Source organism: Anser cygnoides, chromosome 3, assembly GCF_040182565.1.
Source record: "Anser cygnoides isolate HZ-2024a breed goose chromosome 3, Taihu_goose_T2T_genome, whole genome shotgun sequence".
NCBI classification, from domain to species: domain Eukaryota; kingdom Metazoa; phylum Chordata; class Aves; order Anseriformes; family Anatidae; genus Anser; species Anser cygnoides.
The window spans coordinates 97,998,840-98,018,231 of record NC_089875.1 but is presented as its reverse complement, the minus strand read 5'-3'; the positions used below and the strand labels follow the sequence as shown (position 1 = coordinate 98,018,231).

The following is a 19,392-nucleotide window of genomic DNA, read 5'->3' as shown; positions in this document are numbered from 1 at the left end:
GGTTCCCACTTTCAGTGTGTAAATGGTTAGAGTGTTCCTCTAGGTACCTACCGGCAGATCCAGGTTCAATGCTATTTTCAGCCTGACAATTGAAAATTTTTGTTGTCCTTTGCGTGAGTGCCATAGGCAGTGAGCAGGCTGTAAAGCTAGGCTGGAGCATGCGTGGTTGACATCTTTTCTTCAAAAATTGCAGTGTTTAGAAAAGAATATGCAGCAGAGAAAAGAAGAAGACCATATGTGATTTACTTTTATTTGTATAGTGGTTGCTCTCCCAGTTCCCTAAATAAGTACAAAATATCATACCTGGTTGTACCTCAGTGAGGGTATCCACTGGGAGAAAATGGACTTCTCTGTTGTCTAATAATAGTCTCCACCAATTACTTTGGTTCTCTTCATTTTTCTTCCACTGAAGAGAAAGAGACCAGTCTGTTGCATGGAAATATTTTTGCTGTTTGTACTTGCTTGTAGTCATTACATTTGTGGTGATTTAAGTCGGAGTTAATTAAAATACAGGCAGGATATCTATTCCATCTGCTATCGCTAGGTGCCCAAAATCGTTTTTTTTCAAGATTTTGGAAAATGACTATTGCTATGTGGAATATCCGGTGCTCTGTTTTCTGATTGATATATCGACTGTTAACAGAAGGTTCCTGTGGAAATTAATCCGTATGTAGGCTACACTTTTAATCAAAAAAAAAAAGAGAACCTGTTCGGCTTCATGTTCCTCAAAATATAAAACTACTACAAGATGTGGGGGCTATATATAGCTATATAGGTAAATTGTTAAAATTATATAAAATTAATTCAGTGACACAGATGAAAGGCAGCTTACTGACAATGGTGATGCATGTGTTTGAATTACGGATACGGGATGCAGCAGGACTGCAGCGCAAGCTAATAGGTATTTTTATTGTTTTTATCACACCAAACAGTGCAAAAACATAAAACACTTCCTGCCCTTCCTGTTGATGTTCTGTTAGTGATGTCACTTACACTCCACTAAAAGTTTCCAGAGCCACGTAGTTACGACATGCTCACGGAATTCATATTCCCTACCTCAGGTAAACATCCTGTTTGGAAATAAACGTGGTCTGGATGTCCAGGAGAGCAAAATTCAGGCACAAAGGAAGTATATTTGTAAACATAATCCATTGTTGACTGAGAGAGGGGCTTTTAAAGTACAGCGGAAAAAAATCAAAAACTTAAAAACAATACTTCCAGAAATGTGTTTTGAAAAGCGTTCATATATTTGATCTCTTACTGAAAAGGAAATGCAATACAAATTGGGGAATTTGAGCTGTATACAATTGCATAACTGACATTCTTCTTTGGAGGCAGATATCTAATAGCAAAGAAAAAAGGAAAAGAAACACTTAAATTAACCTGTTATGTTCCGAGTTTTATTTATTAGGTAGATAGATTTCTTTTCATAAAACTGGTTTTATTATTTTTGGGTGGATCTAAAATTTGCTTTGCCCTATCTTTCTGCGCCAAAATGCAGCCAGCTCTTATTCATCTTATACCACCTGGTGAGGCTAGGACATAATAGCGATAAATATTTTTGATATCCCAAAGTTTGCTTGACTTTTTAACATAGGAAGTAGGTCTTTTCTGTTATTCAGCATCAGCTCATGTATGCTTTTGGTTGTTACTGAATTTTATCTGATTATTTAGCTAGTGTGGCATCTTGCCTCCTTAGCTTTGTATCCCTGTGCTGCAGGGAAGCTGACATATATGTAGCTGGGTTTTGTGTAGTGAGCGGTGATCTTAAAATATGTAGTTTGTCTGTCCTTGTGTTAAGTGTCTGTATACTCATATTGACATGAGAAGTACAAATGTATTCCTCAGCAAGGAAGAAGTCTGAATTGGGGACACTGAGATTGTCTTTGGTGTTGGGTGTCCATGAGCAAACTGGACAACAGTAACTTGATTTATGTACGTTCACCAATTTTAAAAAAAAAAAAGGAAAAGGTGGTTCAGTACTTTCCCATTTTACTGCAGCTGGTTAGTAATTTGATAAATAAGGGAAGACTTTGATAAACGAGGGATGGCTGGAATCAAAGCTTGACCTAGCTGAGCTCACACAGAACAATGACTTACAAATTATGTGGAAGTCTTATACAGTAGACGCATTGTTTCTCATACCACACTGAGTTTGCCTGTCCTGGGAGCAGTTGTGGTGTCACTTTCCAGCATAAGACTTCTACGTCCCTTTAATGCTGTCAGATCTTAAAAACAGCCTTGCATATGAAGTTTGTAGATAGCGTGTGGCTCTGTTTGCTGCACAGCTGATGGAAAATTTTTCTGTTCATGACATTATCTATCCAGGGCTGGTAAACTGCTAGCGTGCTGGGGCTGATACGATGCTCAAGCATCTGCTTAAGGCCAGGCTCAATGGACTGGGTGGTTCTGTTCCCTGCATAGTTCTGGTCCCCTGCCAGCCATAACCACACAGTGGAGCATTGCAGCTGCACCTTGGAGGGAAGCACAGATAATAATGCTAAGACAGAATATTTAATATGGAGTTAATGCGCCGTTGACTTTCTTTCCTTTTCACTGCAGCTTTTGGAGAACAACTTCAAAGTCATGTCAAATATCACTATCTGAGCAGTTGCACAGCCATCTCTCCACACCATGGAAAGCAAAGGCTGAAAGAACATTTTGTAGCCTTCTCCTCTGGCTGCCTCCTCCTAACCCTCAAGCTGTAGCCCTGTCCATGACACTCAAATAAGATGGTGGCTCCCCACACGCACATGCATCCACCACAACACCCCTGTTTCTGTAATGTATTATATCTTTTCCTGAGATAAGATATTTGAATGAGGTTCAGCTCCTAGAAGTTTAATCTTATTGTCACCTTTCTGTTAACAGCATGTAAAAGCACAAACAGACACGGAATTACCTGATAAATCCTAATGCCAACAGTCAGGGTGGGCAAAGAAGAGTATGACTGAGTTAACAATTGAGTTAGAGAATCCTTGAAGAAGACATCACTTAAAAATGAAATTCTGTTATTTGGGAGCATTTTCTTTTCTTTTTCTTCTTTTTTTTTTTTCAGAATTCATTGTAGCAGTTTTTCATTTTGGACCATGTTTGTTTACAACCTGTAGTAGCTCAGCTGTAGATAAAGCAAAGTGATAGAAGAGGGAGGTATAATGAGGCAGATTTTACTGAAGTTTTTGTGATAAATTGTGTGGAACAAGTCATATCTTTTGCAGGAAATGGTCCAACTTCTTTTAATGGTTTTCAGTAAAAAATACTTTTATAAAATCCTTTGCCTTACACGATTTTGGTCTCAGTATTTAATTTCATTTAATGTTCAGTTCTCTAGTAAAGTACATGAAAATGTTTTCAGGGCTTGTGATAGTTACTTTTGTGCCTTTCATGAATTCTGTATGTATAGGTACAATACAAGTAACTGCAGTATTTACATTAGTCACTACTTAAGAGCAGGCACATATGATTGAAAACATTGGCCAGTAACTACTTGTATGTGAGTGACTTCTGCTGTGGGATTTCCCTTGATCTACAAGTTAAGCTCCTTGTCTATGTTTTCAGGAGTAAATCCCTGGGGTCAGTTTCAATGCCATCTTCCAGTCAATTATTTTAACACCTTTAAACAAGACACTTCAAGTGTCTTACAATACTTTTTGTACATCTGATCCTCATATAAACAGATTTTGTGAACTTATGTACAAATATAAATTTAGTTTTAAGTGCTTTCATCCTAGGAGAAAATGTCTTGTGGGCAATTTGCAGCATGAGTCATAAGGGTGAATGTCACTGTCATCTTGTTTGTTCTTTTATCAAGTATTCTACATTAAACTATTTAAATATTTAATCCTTTTCTTTTTTTTTTCTTTTTTTTTTCCTTTTTTTTATCTCTGTTAGCATGGAGGAGTCTATGTAAAAAGAAGTGCCAAATTCAATGAAAAAGAAATGAGAGAGAAGTTGCGGACCCAGATGAAAGCTGAGACTTCGGTAAGATTATACTTTTCTTTCTGCCCCCCTTTCCTCATTTCATTGACCATTTTAGTGGCGAGGGCTTATAGGAGAAACTAGCCATGCCTCACATCCACAAACTACAAGACAGAAGTCATGGATTTGTTTTCTTTCTGTATTTTTACAGGTTTGGCGTTTTTGTTTGTTTGTTTTTTTTTTTTTTTTTTTTTTTTTTTTTTTGTGATTAGAATGATCCCTCTAATTAAACTCCTAGAAATTAGACTAGTCCTTTTATGAATGATGCAAATTTCTTGATTCTGTCTGTAGAGGGCAGGGAGGATCTGATTGAAATCTTAGAACCTATAGTAACTACTGCAGTAACTTGCTTCGGCAGCCACTTCTAGTGTCTCCTGTGTTTCAAAAGAAAACATTCTGACTATTGTAGCGTTGCTTGTCAGACTGGTATTTTTGTATAATACCAATTGTTTGATCTTCTGAAAGTCAAGAATCATTCCTATTAAATCTTCATTAGTCATCCCAATGATCAGTCCACTTTTAGTGGCAGTGACATCTTAGAACTGAGTAACTTTGTCTGCTACGCTTGGAGGAGAAAAAAAATCAAAACCAGAAAAACGGCTCATGATAATTTTCTATTTGAAGACTCATTGTTAGTGCCAAGTGACTTTTCTCATGACTCCCTGTATGGTTTGTGGCTCAGTGGTTAGAATCACTGCACTTTGCTTCCATTACTTGCTGTGCATTAAAATGTTTTTTGCCTTTTTGGCTAGACTTACAGAAAACAACTCAGCCAGCCATGATATAGAACAGTTGCACTTTCCTTTTATTTAAAATGATGTGATTAAGACTTGCCACTCCAAGTAAGTGGCAAATCTCTTAAAGATGAAGCTTGGGTACAAGGAATATATAGATTGTTTTGACCTTAGTAATACTCTTTTTTTTTTCTTCTTTTTTTTCTTCTTTCTTTTGTAGATAGTATGTTTATGTTTGCACATATCAAACATGTTGAAAAAGTAAACCGGTCTTACGCTTACTGAATACCTCAAATGAGTAAAGCATGCCCACTCAAGATAGTTCAAGACAGAATGAGTTTGAGCACTAGGATTTAGCCTGAACATTGTGAGCTTTTTTGGTTTTAATTAAGTAAAGTGGATCTATTTCCTGTTTTTAGACTATAAGTTACAATGGCCAGAAATACATTACGACAACTTAAGTTTTTGCCCTGAGTTTTTGGCTAGCATGAAATGACATCAGTTCAGTAGAATTCCACTTGTCCTTTCGGGGGGCGGCTCTTCCCAGTACACCAGTAAATAACATACATCTTCTGTAACAGAGCATAAAGAGGATAAGGAGACTTTTTTGGTTGTTGATATTTGCATGACCCTTCTGTAAAGAAGCTTAATTCTCTACTGGAGCATGCACATTTTGTGTTTATAAGTTCCAAATCTTGGTTTCAGTCATATACACAAAATGTAATCTTTATTAGATTATATCTCTGTGGCATTGTACTCTATGTTTAATAAATACTTCTGAAGTTGTTGGTGTCTTAAAAATATTTTTGCTAGTAGAAAATAGAAATTTAGTATACAACACAGCTTAACCACTATATATTTTTAGCATAGTAGTAAAGGTGAACGTACAAGTGTTATACATTGTATCTTCATGAAATGCGCTTAAAAAGTGTATAATTTCTTTGGTTTGTATGTTTGACAGGAAGAACAAATATTAAATCAGTATTTCTCAGTGTATCATCTGGGGCTGTGTTAGCCTGGGAATCTCTCCCTGAGGAGCTACTTGGATCTTCTGTGCTCCAGAGGTCATTGGCAGTTGCTTAGCTCGTAAGAAGCATAGGTATATCTGGACCTGTCCATCTAATAATGTCCACAGGGAGAAGATGGCCATATTCAGTAGTGATCATTTGTGCCAGCATTACCCAGAAGAGTTCTGGGATGTTGAAAAGATTGCTTTACATAAGTTATTTTCTGTGTGCAAGTGGAAAAGATTCTGCTTTCTGTAAAACTTGCAGTGTAATTGAATAAGCAAAGACAAATAGTAGGATGTATGAAATGTGTTTGAAGTCACTCCCCTAAGCAAAGTGCTGGTTCAGTTTGCTTTGGTTATTCCGGATGAAATCTCCTGGCAGGGTGTTTTCACACACAGGCCCGTTGATTTCTTGCTAGCCAAATATGCAGCTTCTGGTTGAGTCCGGTTTTCTGTCTGCCCTCTGCATCCCCTAAAATGCAGGGTTTCGTTCTAATACTAATGTTTTGATTGTGATAAGAGTCTTGATTTGAACTCTGCTTTAAATCACTCTGCTTTATAGAAACATTTGGATTTATTTTTTTTAACGCAATCTTAGGAACACATGCCTGGAAACTCATCTAATTCTGCATCTCTTTTGGAAACCTGTAACTAGTGTACAGTGTTGCTCCAATGCTATAAATTGGCTCGACAGACTAATGCATGATTTTAGCCTAATTGAAAAGTAAAGGGAGGTTGAAGCATAAACCTTTTCTTTAAAGCTGCTTCCACCATGAGTTCTGCTTTTCATGGTGGATGTCCGTGTTTGATTAGTAAATGAAATAACTCCAGAAGGCTTTTTTTTTTTTTTTTTTTTCCCCCTCCGGAATCTTCTTTCTTCTTATTCTTCAGTTGTATATGGATTGAAAACCTATACCTAACCTGTCTCAGATAAGGCCAAGTAAACTTGGGACCACCTGAGTACATTTAATTTTTGGTGTAATTTGGCTGCCTGGAAGTTCTGTGGCATTGGAAACAGGGCACAGAAAGTGGATGTGCTTACCAGGCCGTTGTTGCCATTTTCCTCCTGTTATCTAGGGTAGCAGCACGGAAGAGAATAGCGCGTAACTGCTGTTAAAGAGCATTGTTTTAAATCTCCTTTAGGCAAACCATGTAGGGAGGGACCCTTAGGTTTTACCAAAGCTGTCAAAATCCTATTTACTGGGAAAATTGTTTGCATCTGCTGGGGTAGAAGTTACAGACCACTGAGCTGTCATTTGAGGGAAGACTAAACTTCCTATAATCCACTTTATCAGAGAATTTAAATGTGGATGCCGTAAATGCTCTTTAACCTGTAATTAATACTGAGAGAAGAACATGATAACCTTTGTCCTTAATGCATTATTCATGAATAAACTTTGCAGTTCTGTCTTGCTGGGCCATTCACAAGCAACCATGGTGCTTTTAAAATGAAGACATTTTAATCAGTAAAACAAGTACGCCTTGAACTTGTCGGCACAAGAATGAATTGCTGCAGGCTTCCTGTGAAAACAAGTAATTTACTACTCTGAATTTCTATTAAAATTATACACTGGATGGTGCAGATCAGAGTAGACTTTTCCTCCATTTATTGAGCAGCTGTGACTGTTTGGTTGTTCAATATGTGCGTGGTGGAGGTTTTTTCCTTTAATGTAGTGTTGGAGAAAAGTTTGCCTTTCAGCTGCTAAGGAAAGAATTATATGCCAATAGAGAGAGATGGAAGGGAATCTGTGTTAAAGGTCACTTGGTTATTTACAGTTTCTCTCCACATAGTGTTTAAACAAAAGAATCCAAGTGATTAATGTTCAGTCTGTCTGGAGCCATCCCTGTTCCCATTAAGAAACCTAAGATGTGTAGGAAGGCGGAACCAGAGTCCGCTACTCTACTTAGCACAGCAAGCCCTTCAGTTGCTTTACTGCCTCATTTCACTTGGTTCCTTTTCTTCTTGTGTTAATAATGGAAAGTAAATTAGAGGTGGAATGCAAGCAGAAAAATAGGACTGCCTCTTGACCTCTCACATTCACAGTAGGATTGGGTCAGTGATCAGGTATGCCTGATCTCATGTTAGGGCAGTGGACTGCATGGTACAATTTTTCACCTTTCTTAGGATTTCTGCCTGCCTTCACCAGCCCCCGTTTCTGCCCTGCTGCTCACAGGTGTTCCACCTTGCTTTCAAAATACAGCGAGGCAGCAGCAGCAGTTCAGCTATTAGACATGCACAAAATTGACAATAGACTGAAACTCATTTGTTCCTGTATTGTCTTAGTGGAGACCTTCAACTACTAAATTTTTCTATTTCATTCTTTCGTTTTAATTTTCAACTTACCGTGTAATTATACACACAAATGGTTTGTTATTGGGCCTTTCATTGCTAAAACTCACTTGAAACTGTGTGGTTTTGTTCAAAATGGCAGAAAATCTGGCTGATGGTTAACAAATTGCAGTCTTGTGTCTGGTTGTGAGAGCAGAGACTGTCACACACTTCGAAGGACACTTTTGTGTTAATGTTCTAATGTAAGCCATAACAAGGATAAATGCATTTCTCGGTGTAACAATATATCCAGCAGGCACTTGATACACTCAGTCTGCTTGTTTTATAGAGAAAGTTAACTCTTCTGAACAGCAAACTATTCCATTTGAAATGTAACTTGTGTGCCTGTTTATCATGCCTGAAGAGGAGGCTATCTGCAATGTGAGATGGGGACACAGCCCAGTACGGCCAGTGTTTAGCTGGTTACTGTGTGTCTTGTGTTTGTAATTCATTCAGCAACAGAATAAATCTTTGTCCTCAGAAGCAGTGCCAACCAAACAGCAGAAACCTGAAGAGGACAGATACATTAATACAACTGTTATAAGGCTTGATGTTAATGTTATAAGGCTTATTTTGTCATATGGTTACTACTTTGCAAATCCCTGACAATTTATAAATCCTGTATGTCCTTGCTTGCTTTCATAGAATAGCTAGGGTTGGAAGGGACCTTAAAGACCATCTAGTTCCCATCCCCTTGCCATGGGCAAGGATGACACCCACTAGACTTTCCTCACGTTGACTTTTGTATTTTGCTCAAATTATACCAGATATGCTTTCTCACACCACATCTTTCTCAGTGATTGATCAGTGTTAATGTTTCTCATTCAGTTCACCAAAAGCATATCATTTAGGCAGTGGTCTAAATCGATTCAGATATGAATCCATCTAGTTGTCTGGATGCGATAATGAAAATAAGAAAACTGAGAAAATGCATTGTTTAATATGATTTTGAATATTATAAATAAAAATATTTCATTATTTTCCCTTTTCACCCTCCTGAGAACAGCACAGCAAAAGCAAGATATCTTTAGTCAGTAATACCACTTCTTGATGCCCCATGTTCTTCTGTGGAGTGGCCGCTACTCTCTCTGGGGACACCATCCAAAGCTCTGTCCTTGGTCAGGTTTTCCCTTTGGCATCTCTTCTCCCTGTGTGCTTACAGTATCTGGGCTGACTTTGTTCTGTGTTCCAGGGATTCGCATGTAGCTTCATGCCCCTTTCCCCTGCTCCAGCAATACCAGCTCCTTTTCTGATGCTGTTCTTTCTCAAGGTCTTCCTCAGCTGTTTCCTCCCCTCTTTAAGTGCTGCTTCTGTACCATTGCTATTTCTTTTTGACTAGCAGAACTTGACAACACTGGAAAAATGAACAGTTGCTATATGCATGAATACAGTTGTCATATGTTCAATTAATTTGTAGAATAAGGGGCAAGTCCACTGACTTTACACTGAAGACTCCTCAGGTAATCTCTGCCTCTTTTCTGGCCTTCTGGTTCAAACCAAAATCAGTAAAATTCTACTTAGGTGAACCCACTCCTTCTAACTTTTGAATTGATCAGAGACAGTGTCTTGACACTTACCTATTATACAGAAATAGGTACAAAAAGTGTAATATAACTCTGAACAGAGGGACCTATTCTGCCAGAGTTAAAATTGGTTTATCAATGAATTGGGGATTGTGGCAGTGCTAAATTTTGTGTGTCATTTTCAACGCAAGCACAGTATTTTGCATTCACTGCAAGAAACTGCAGGTGGTGTTTCTAGGCAATTAAAATGCTCCTACAATTCAGCAGCTCTTAATCCAAGTTCAGGAGAGCTTATTTAGTTATTAAAATCTTAGAGATTTGTAGTTCTTATAATCTATGGAAACACTGCTTAAGGATTTAGCTTCTGCTGCCCAGTTGTGCATGTAGCTTTCATAGGCTGGATTGCACTAGCAGAATATCTTTGTCTTGCACAGCACTGTCCATGAGAAGAAGTAGGGCACCTATTTACATTCCTGAATTTTACTCAGGTAAAGTAGTCCTAAGGAGTTGCATATCAGCTGCATATGCTGAATTTAAAGCATAGGCCACTTCTTTGTCTTGTTGATGTGCTTTTTAATTCAGAGATGTTCAGATTCTGATCAATGAACTTGTTCAGCTGCTTGTGTTTTAAACGTTTACAAGAGCAATGAAAATGTAATTTCTACCCCTGCTTTGTATTATACATCTAGGACTGGGGTAAGTAGCTTCTACACTCTGTTGTGTAATCAGCTTTCAGTGGCTGAGTCACTGCTTTGAAGGCTGTTAATGCTGCTACATGCCTTTAAGTGCTGATCTCCATACCAAGAAAGGTATTTCTCTCCTGTGTGCTTCACTTTCTTTTCTCTTTCAGTTATTACACGTTATAGCCACTATTCTACACTTTGGAGCTGAGCATTCATGCTTCAGCGAGGGAGGAACAATCCTCATCTTGGAGTACCATTTTAAGGATCCAAATTACATGGTTTGAATATAAGCATATTTATGAAAAGAAAAATGCATCTTGATTTGAATATTATGCCCTTTTCAGCTAATGCTGAAAAATTCTACTTTGTCACTTAAACATTTTCAACATGAAATGTAGACATGGCGATGGGGAAGTGTAAATTGTGACTGGGTCCGAGGATTCCTGTACTCATCTCTGTAATCATCCCTGTACTCATCCTACTGTGGTATTAAGGAAAAAATGCAAGCACCTTACCTCTTAAAACCATGTTCTTTTGTTCTTTTTCCACAAAATCTGTATACATCTTGCCTTTCTGCTAATCCTTAAATTCTTGGACTTCACCTGCCTCTGCAATCTGCCAGTTTTCCTCCTCTGCAAACATGCTGTTGCAAGTACAGCCTTTCCTCTAGCTCTATTCAGAAAGTCTTGTGGCTCTTCTCTTTATGCCACTCTGCTAACACTGGTTTAGCCATTCGCCATTCTTTTTTTTTTCCTCTCACCTGCCAGATTCAAGGTTATGTACTCAATTTTCCCCTTTCTTGATCGCATGCTGGCCTCTCCTGTTGGTTAACTTTCACAGATTTTTCCTTCTCCACGTTTTAGTGCATCTTTCAGCCTTCCTCATTGCAATAATTCTGGAGAGTTCGCTTGCTAGGTCTTGTCTTTCTGCATTCAACCTTTTCTGTAGCTGTTCTGCAATCATCACGTGCAAATACCAGCACACTGATGTTTTGTGGGCCAAAAGCACAACCCGTTTCTCTCTTCTGAGCTTTTATTTTACTTTGCGTCTTTTCATGATGTACATTCCTACTTGTCAGGGTCTTCATGTACTCACTGGTAATCTTTCTTGTACTGTTTTGTAAATCCACTATCTAATTTCTTTCAAATATTTCTCAAGACTCATTTCTGCAAAGATAACAAAGTCTAGGTACAGTAGGCAAGATTTTACTACAAACGTGTCAGTTTATGTTCAAATCTATGCTAGTTAGTATTTGTAGCAGTAGCTTTTTCTTCTGCAAATGAACCCTCAGTACAAAATTTTCACAAGTAAGTAATGTTTTACATCAACTTTGTATGTAGGAGATAATGCAAGGGGAAAAAAGAAAGAGGGATGGAAACCTTTGTTGTGTTTCGAAAGCAAATGGAAAATTCCTCAAATTAGAATTCCTCTATTTGGGTACCTAATTTTACACTAGACATGCAAAAACTTTGGGAAAGTATAGCTGTATAATTATTTGGAAACCCGTAAAAGCAGTTATTGCTGAATAGTCAAGCAAACTAATTTACTTGGGAAATTTAACCTTGCAGATGCTCATACATAAAGGAATGTGACTTTCAAGATGAAATTTTGCTACACTATCTAAGTTCATAATATATGTAATGTCTCATACAGTGAGATGCATAAAGGCACATGTCTGATCTATCATAATTTCAATTAATAATATTTCTAATTAGGAATAGAATTAAATGTAGAACTCAATATAAGGAAAGATATAGATGGAAGATCTATATTGAACCTTGCTCTTGTTAACGCATGCTGTCTCCCTTCTGCAGTCACCTGGACACCTATGGTATACATTCAAAGAAAATTATTTTGAAATCCAAACAGAGAGCTAAGTTTTAAGAGCTAAGAAATTTTTAGCTCAGATATTCTGATTTTTCTTTGGATCCTTATAGATAACTATATCTTAGCTGGATCACCAACAGATGGTGTGAATTAAATACAATATCTTATCAAGTAATGTTAATTTATATAAAAGGAATCAACTTGCATTCATTAAAAGATCTTGTTTGTTTTGTTTTGTTTTGTTTTTGCTTTTTCATCCCACAGATGTATTTAGTGATTTTTCCAGAGGGGACTCGTTACAATCCAGAAATACCAAAAGTCATTGCAGATAGTCAATCATTTGCTGAAAAAGAAGGTAAGCAAAAAGTTTTTGAATTCTTTTGTTATGGTGCTAGCATGTGTTATATAAAACGTTATATAATTTGAAGATGATCTCACCTAACTGGACTGTTAAGCCTGCCTGGTTGATACTTAAGCTTTAGACTAGAATAAGTCAGTGTTCCTCCTACCACAGAGTAAGATGAGAGAAGCTTGTATACAGACATTTCATGCATTTTACATTGTACAGGAGCATTAAGTCTCAAGGAAGTTCTCTTTAGTTTCTATCTATATGTATTCACGGACACTTCTTTTCCTACTTTTCAGGGACATAGGAATCACCTACACTGGATCAGGGCACTACTGATCTATCTAGACTGACATTGTAACTCCAATTGCAGTTGTTACTTGACATCAAGGATATTTTGAATCAGGAATGTTGTGCCTTAAAAGAAAGTCTTCCCAGCTCTTCCTTTTTAATTACTATTAATGCCACAATTTCTTTTGGGATTTGTTGCTCTTTCATCTTCCAGTCTTACCCCTCCTTGGTTGAACTTTATCCTGTAGTTGCATTGATGAATGCTGACATCATAACTGCAGGTGGAATTTCATCTTTGGAATGGCTTGCAAAGGCTCCCAAGCTTTTTCATTTTTCTCACATCATATGCACAATACGTAGAAACTTTTAACTCCAACAGTTCAGTCAACATATTTCCTGGTTTTGTTTTTTCCTGTTGACCAAAAGTGAAATAATTCATCCTGAAGGTAAACAGAGAGAAACAAATAGGTCTGGTAAATTCATTTCTGTGACACGCTGAAATGAATTCAGAAGTCTGTGAATCAGCCTGTTGATATCATCAAGCTATTAAGTATTGTTAGTTCTTGTCCAAAAGGATATACGCTTTTCTTCTCCTCCTTGGGAAGAATGGAATTTGTTTGCGTGTATGTGCAAGAGAGCTTAAGTCATAATGTATTTATTCATCGCTTCAGTTTCCTGTCGGAAATGAAAGTCAAATGTTTCATTGAGGTTGGCAGTTCTTTGAGAGTTCAGAGGGGGTGTTTGATATGAGGTGGGTTTTTTTTTTTCCTCTCTCCTCCTTTTTCAGGGAATAGAAAGGGATCTCACTGTCGTTATTATTTTAGTAAACCTCTTAATTATATTTCCGCAGTCCACAAAACAGTAAAAAAATGCTTTGTGCTTTCAGAGCACCTGTTTGTTTCTTCTAGTGCTTTTCTCCAATTATGGCCTGCTTTTGTCTTGTAAGGGTTACTCCTTTTAAAAATGCTCACAACAAGTATTTATTAAACAGGAAACTTCTTCTGTTCCAGCGTAGAATCCTCTTGATCTGCTTTTCCTCATTGCTGAATTCTTTCATTGTTATTGTTCACAAAAATTTGGTCTCTCCTCAACTTTTATACGGAGAGGGTGGGAACTGTCCCTGCAAGTTAATGGGAAGATTGATACTCACTTGAATTAGGGCATCCCTTGCACAAGAGAAGCAGGGATGGCCAGCCTGCCTGACGCTAAAAGCCACATAACAAAATATTCTTACGGCTAAAAAAAAAAAAAGCCACAAGGCACAGACCACGTACGCTGGGGAGCTCCAAGGACAGGAAACTCCAAGCGGCCGCCGGCAGATGACAACTACTCCCCAGAGCCCTGCCATGAGCGGTGCTGGCCCCAGCTTGTGGCTTTTGCTTGGCAGCCCCAGTGCCACCACTGTCCTGGCTGCTGGCTGCAGACTGGGGCTTGGTATGGGAGCTGTGACCGAACGCCTTGCCCCACACATCATATTTTGTACAGTTTTGTGAAAGGTAGCAGTGCCCAGTCAGATGAATGAGGATGCTTTGTGATTATAGCTTAAAATTTGTACTTCAGTCATTGTCAAGAAACAAAAAGTCTGATGATTTTGTCTTGTCTTTGATATACAGCATGGTGCTTCAGTGTTGGCTTTACAGACACACAGGGGATTATTTTTTTTTTTTGGTATTTTATAAATTACATTGTGAAATGTGAGTAGGATTTTTAGCAATTTTTTCCTACATTTTTGCACATTTTATGTGTTGAGGAAATAGTGCAAGTGTAATATTGAAAAAGTGGTTTAATTCCTAAGAATTAAACTTTCACTTGATGTTATTTTCTCTGACAGATAGGACCAGAGATATTGTACCCAAAGATAACAAAGCTATTCCTAGAGCACAAGCATAACTCATGTTTATCATGCTGTCTGAAATCTGAAATACTGTTTTTGACGTCTGTGTATATGTTTTAGTAGTTTTGTAGAGAGGAAGTATGAAAATATTGCGTGGATTTTGTGTTTATTTTTACTCTCCATGGGCTGGATACTCTTCCAGGGAAGTTTCATCAGTTTAAGCAGAATTATTGAGCTGAATTTAATTACCTGACGTTAATGTGACCAGTTGATGAATTGCAACTCATATCTTGGTATTCTTTTTAAGAACATATCAGTCATGGATACAGTCACTGCCTCTTACAGGTGGTCAGAGGACTAGTTCAGTAAAGCAAAAACCAACCAGCCAAACAAACAAACAAAGAAACAAAAAAAACAAATGTTTAGGTCGACATCCAAAAGCTTATTTTCATGTTGCTGGTTGCAGCTATTATGTCTTTCGTCATTGATATGAATATTTAAATAAATCTTATCTGTCTATGAATAGGATGAAAGGATATCAAACAGCAAAAGAATATAAAGGTGATTGAGGCCCCCCTTGAAAGAGAGGTAACTTTTTAAAAATACTGATTATACTTCATGTTACAGTTTATTCTTGTCTTAAGACTTGGGTTCTACACAAAATATTGACTCCTTGCAAAAGCAAATGGATTTCTTCTTTCTGAAACACCAGCAAATCAAACACACACAGTCTGTGAGTGAAGAAATTGAGACAGTGCTATAAAACATGGAGAAACTTCTAGGGAAGGAATAGTAAGCCTATAGTAAGCCTATACTTGCTTACTATTTTTAGAAGGAAATAAAGGTACTGTACAATAAAAAATAAAATCCATGATCTAGTATTGCAGATTTCTCATTAACTACCATACCAAGTTCTTGTTGAATGTACTGCCAGTTTTGTGATTTTTTTTAAAACCAAGGAATGCCAAAAAACATCTATAAAGATGATGAAATTAGGGCATTTATGTTCCTGGTTTTCACAATGGAGACTGACATGTGCAAACGTGCAGTAATTGTTTTCGGTGAGATGTAGAAAGTTGCTTACTGCCGGGGGTACTGATTATGTGGTAATAAATGGAGACTGTTGTCATCTGAGGGTAATGCTAGTACCCTCAGAAACTGAAGATTATTTATTCTACATGTTTTACAAGTGGTTGAAAATTCTAATCAAATCAGATTTTTACCCAGAATAGAACAGGCAGCATTTTAAACTGAAAATATATTTATTTCATTGTACTGGGGAAGGAAAAATGTGCTCCTTGAATTTTAGAAACAAAAATTACCCCTTAAAACTAAGTTGTTTGGGATTAATGCAGGAGCTGCTCATAAAACAAATTAAATCCTGTGGAGTTGAGAAATTTATTCCAGCATTTAATTTTGTTGTCCAAATTCTAATATTTGCTGGGGTTTCACAGCCGCAGCAAACCAAGTAAGCAATGTTGCCAGAATCTCTGATGAAAACATCTGTCAGGTTTTCACATTTCTGTCAAGTAAATGAAACCCTGCACTTCCAAGCCAATGGAGTCAGTGCCATGGGCGTGGATTTGAACATGATGATCCTTCTTGTCCTCTCATGATGGGAAATAGGTAACCACGTGAGATGATTTCTTGAGTGATTGCTGCTAGGATGCTCTCTGTTTTTCTGTTTTTCTACATGGTTGGTTATTCAGGTTTCCAATGGGATATCTCCTAAGATTCTCATAATCAAAGGAAATGTTTCTCTCTGTAATGTACTGAATAACTAAAAATGTGAAGGCATGTTTTACCTCTTGTCTCTTGAGCCTTCCAGTTTCCACTACTTAAGCATACAGCATCTTAGAGTTTGCTTTAGTTTTTCCACTGTAATTAGTCAGCTAACATGATCAATTGTCATCTTCAAAATCTGTTGGGATCATTCAGTTGACATATAATGGTGACCCTTTATATAGTAGAGACTATATCTAGAGGCTGGTCAGCTGTTTTAGGCATCTTAAAAGTGTCTTGGTTCTTCCACACTAACCAATGGGCTTGAGTTTTGAAGTCTGGGGAATTTAAATTTGTGGGTGGCACTTTTATTTTCTTAGGGATTTAAGTTTAATCTTGTTGTAATATTAGAAACGGTGTTTATTTATTTATTTCAAACCGTAAATCTTTCAAGGCATATTACTGGTTCTGGACTACAGAACAAAATTTCTACACAACCCATAAAATACATGATTTTTTTTTCCTGTACCAGCTTCTGGTATAAAATTTATTTCATTTATATGCTCCCACAATATGTATGTCTAGATTGCTAATAATTTTATAGGAGTTAGACCTTTGTAATGTTCCAAACAGTGACAAATTTCTTAGGTTTTGTAGAATATGAAATTTATCCAAATGTTAAGGAAATGGTATTTTAAGGATTTGAAAATGAATAAGAATAATCCAAAGCCCTCCTACTCCTAATGTTGCTAACTTCTGAAAAGTCAAAGAGAACATGATAGGAAGCTTGGAGAGTTTAACTTGACTTGCTGTTGCTGAATGAAGACAAAACAATCTTCCCAAGTGAAAGGCATTTATGAAATTTTGTATTAATGTTTGATTTCTAACAAGGGTCATTTAATCAAGCAAATATTTCAGGTATTCATTTATCGTCTCCCTGGGTTTTATGCATAAAAGTGGCAAATGTAAACATTTTTTAATGCTAAGCTTATCTTGCCTAGTATCATGCTTTCTACTAAGATGTTTGTGCGTGCAGGATATGCTTATCTCAAAATTGCTTTTACAGGTCATGTGAAAAAGAGGTATTTCAACGGAGCTAATCGAAAATGTTTCCCTTCTAGATCTTGGCATTGGTTTTAAATTGTATTTTAAAGCAATCTGAAGTATTTAATATCCAGAATGTTATTTGAAACTTTCTTTAGAAAATATCTTTTGTTAATATTTTTTCCACACGCTTTGATGTAAGCAAGCTTGGCGTAAAAGTGAAATGTGGAAAGGAGAGTAACATCTTTTAAAAAGTCATGTGTGGGGGTGGACCTTGAGTAGCATTTGAGAGCCAATACCCTTGGATTTCTGCTATGAAATGTTGTCCTTAGAAAATTAAGTTTAGGAAAGAAAGAAGCTATCTTATATTCTTAAAAACTTCTTTCTGGATACACCCATTATGGAAGAAGGTGTCCTGAAGCGTGGTGTCTCCTGTGTTGTGCTGTGGGATGGTTGTGCACAACTATCCTGGCTGGGGACCTGTGGCCAAGTACAATGTTGTCTGCTGGTTGGGTAGCAGATCATGCCTGAGAATACTGGAAACTTGAACCTTGCTACTGTGTACCTAACTTTTCAGTGGGGGGGGGGGAAGATGTTGTGTTTTGGAAGTGTTTTCTTATGTGAGCACATTTCTTCTGCAGCTTTCTTGGCAGAGTTCCTTAAAATCTATTCCATGAGAGAGGGCGTATAGGAAGCTAGGGATACTGGCAGCTTGGGAGAGGAAGCTCCCGCACGAAGATTGAGCACTCCACCATACGTAATTTTATACGTCTCTCTGGACCCTGGTTTCAGTAACTAAGCCACTGAGGTCACTCCAGTAGGCTGGTAGGAACGTAGTGTTAGGTGAGTGTGTAGGACACCCCAAATAACTGCAAAGCTTTCAGTCTAATACTACCCCTGTGTACACACATGAAGGCACAAAAGGAAAAGAGGAAAGAAAGACCGAGATGGTATTAAGCTTAACCCACTGTTTTTCACCCTGCTTTCAGTTTTTGTCTTACCATCAAGTAACATAGTTTCACAGGGGGAAAGAGACCTCTCAGATTAATCTGACATTCACTTTTAGAGAGAATATAACTTTTGTTGATTAAATGTGGCAGTGCTCATGCAATACACAGGGTATTTATAATTTAGAGCTGGTTGTTGTTTTTCTTGATTGTTTTCATTTCAAATGAGGTATGTGCACATGTCAGGGTTAAAAAGATGACTAATGGTGGAGTCTGAAAATGTAGGTGGCCTGCCTGCACTGACCAGCTCTATGAGCTTTTGGCTTGGATGAAGGAAAAAGAAAGAGGAATCTTCTCCATAGAATTGTACTCAGCTATTACATGTAACTTTACCCTGAGAGCTTAGATAAATCGTGTTTTGTTTTTTTTGCTGTCATTGTTCTTTTCTGTTTGCATGAAGGATTCAGTTCTGGAGATGTTAATGATTTGTCTCCTTAAACTTCCCAGATTAAAACCTTACTTCCTTTTGTTCAGAAAGTCTGCAACAAAACTGAAGTAATTTTGCATCTTGTTACAGTCTAGTTAATGGTTGCCAGTTGAGGTACCATTGCTCACGCTATTTCTTTGGACTTTTGTATTATTTTAATGATTTCACCCTTGATATATTCTCTCACAGATCTGCATCAAGTTATTACGTTTTGGGGTATTTTATGTCTGTTAGTCATTTAAAAATCAGCTAACATAGAAGAGCAAAGCTATAGCATTTTAAGGTAGAGTATTACTTTATTAGACATTTAGTTTGTTTTCTTTGGCATTTAAAATAAAATCTCATGACCTCAAATACTTTGACAGAGAGTTCTAACTTAGTATTGCACAACATTAAAAACAGTTTAAGCACAGTGTGTTTTGTGAATTGGATGCAGGCCGCTTGCCAAGGTAACTATACTGTAACTACTTGGGCTTAAATTCTGTTATGTTGATTTTAGCAAAGATCATCAAGTAATTGCAAGAATGTGTGCTTAACGCTTTTATGAAACATATTTTAAAAGGATTTGAACTCCTGTTATTGCTGCATGTTTGTCATACACTGGAGCTGTACTAAATAATGGATTATGGACTTTCTTC

General features: G+C 37.3%; 1 protein-coding gene across 1 annotated transcript in view; it reads left to right on the top strand.

Annotated features, from left to right (window-relative positions):
* The window catches only part of AGPAT5 (1-acylglycerol-3-phosphate O-acyltransferase 5), a 60,588-nt gene that overhangs the window by 20,343 nt on the left and 20,853 nt on the right, over window positions 1-19,392 (top strand). The window contains exons 4-5 of the mRNA XM_013172290.3: window positions 3,892-3,981; window positions 12,348-12,438. Of these exons, the coding sequence (XP_013027744.2) occupies window positions 3,892-3,981; window positions 12,348-12,438 (181 nt within the window). The remainder of the gene's footprint in view (window positions 1-3,891; window positions 3,982-12,347; window positions 12,439-19,392) is intronic.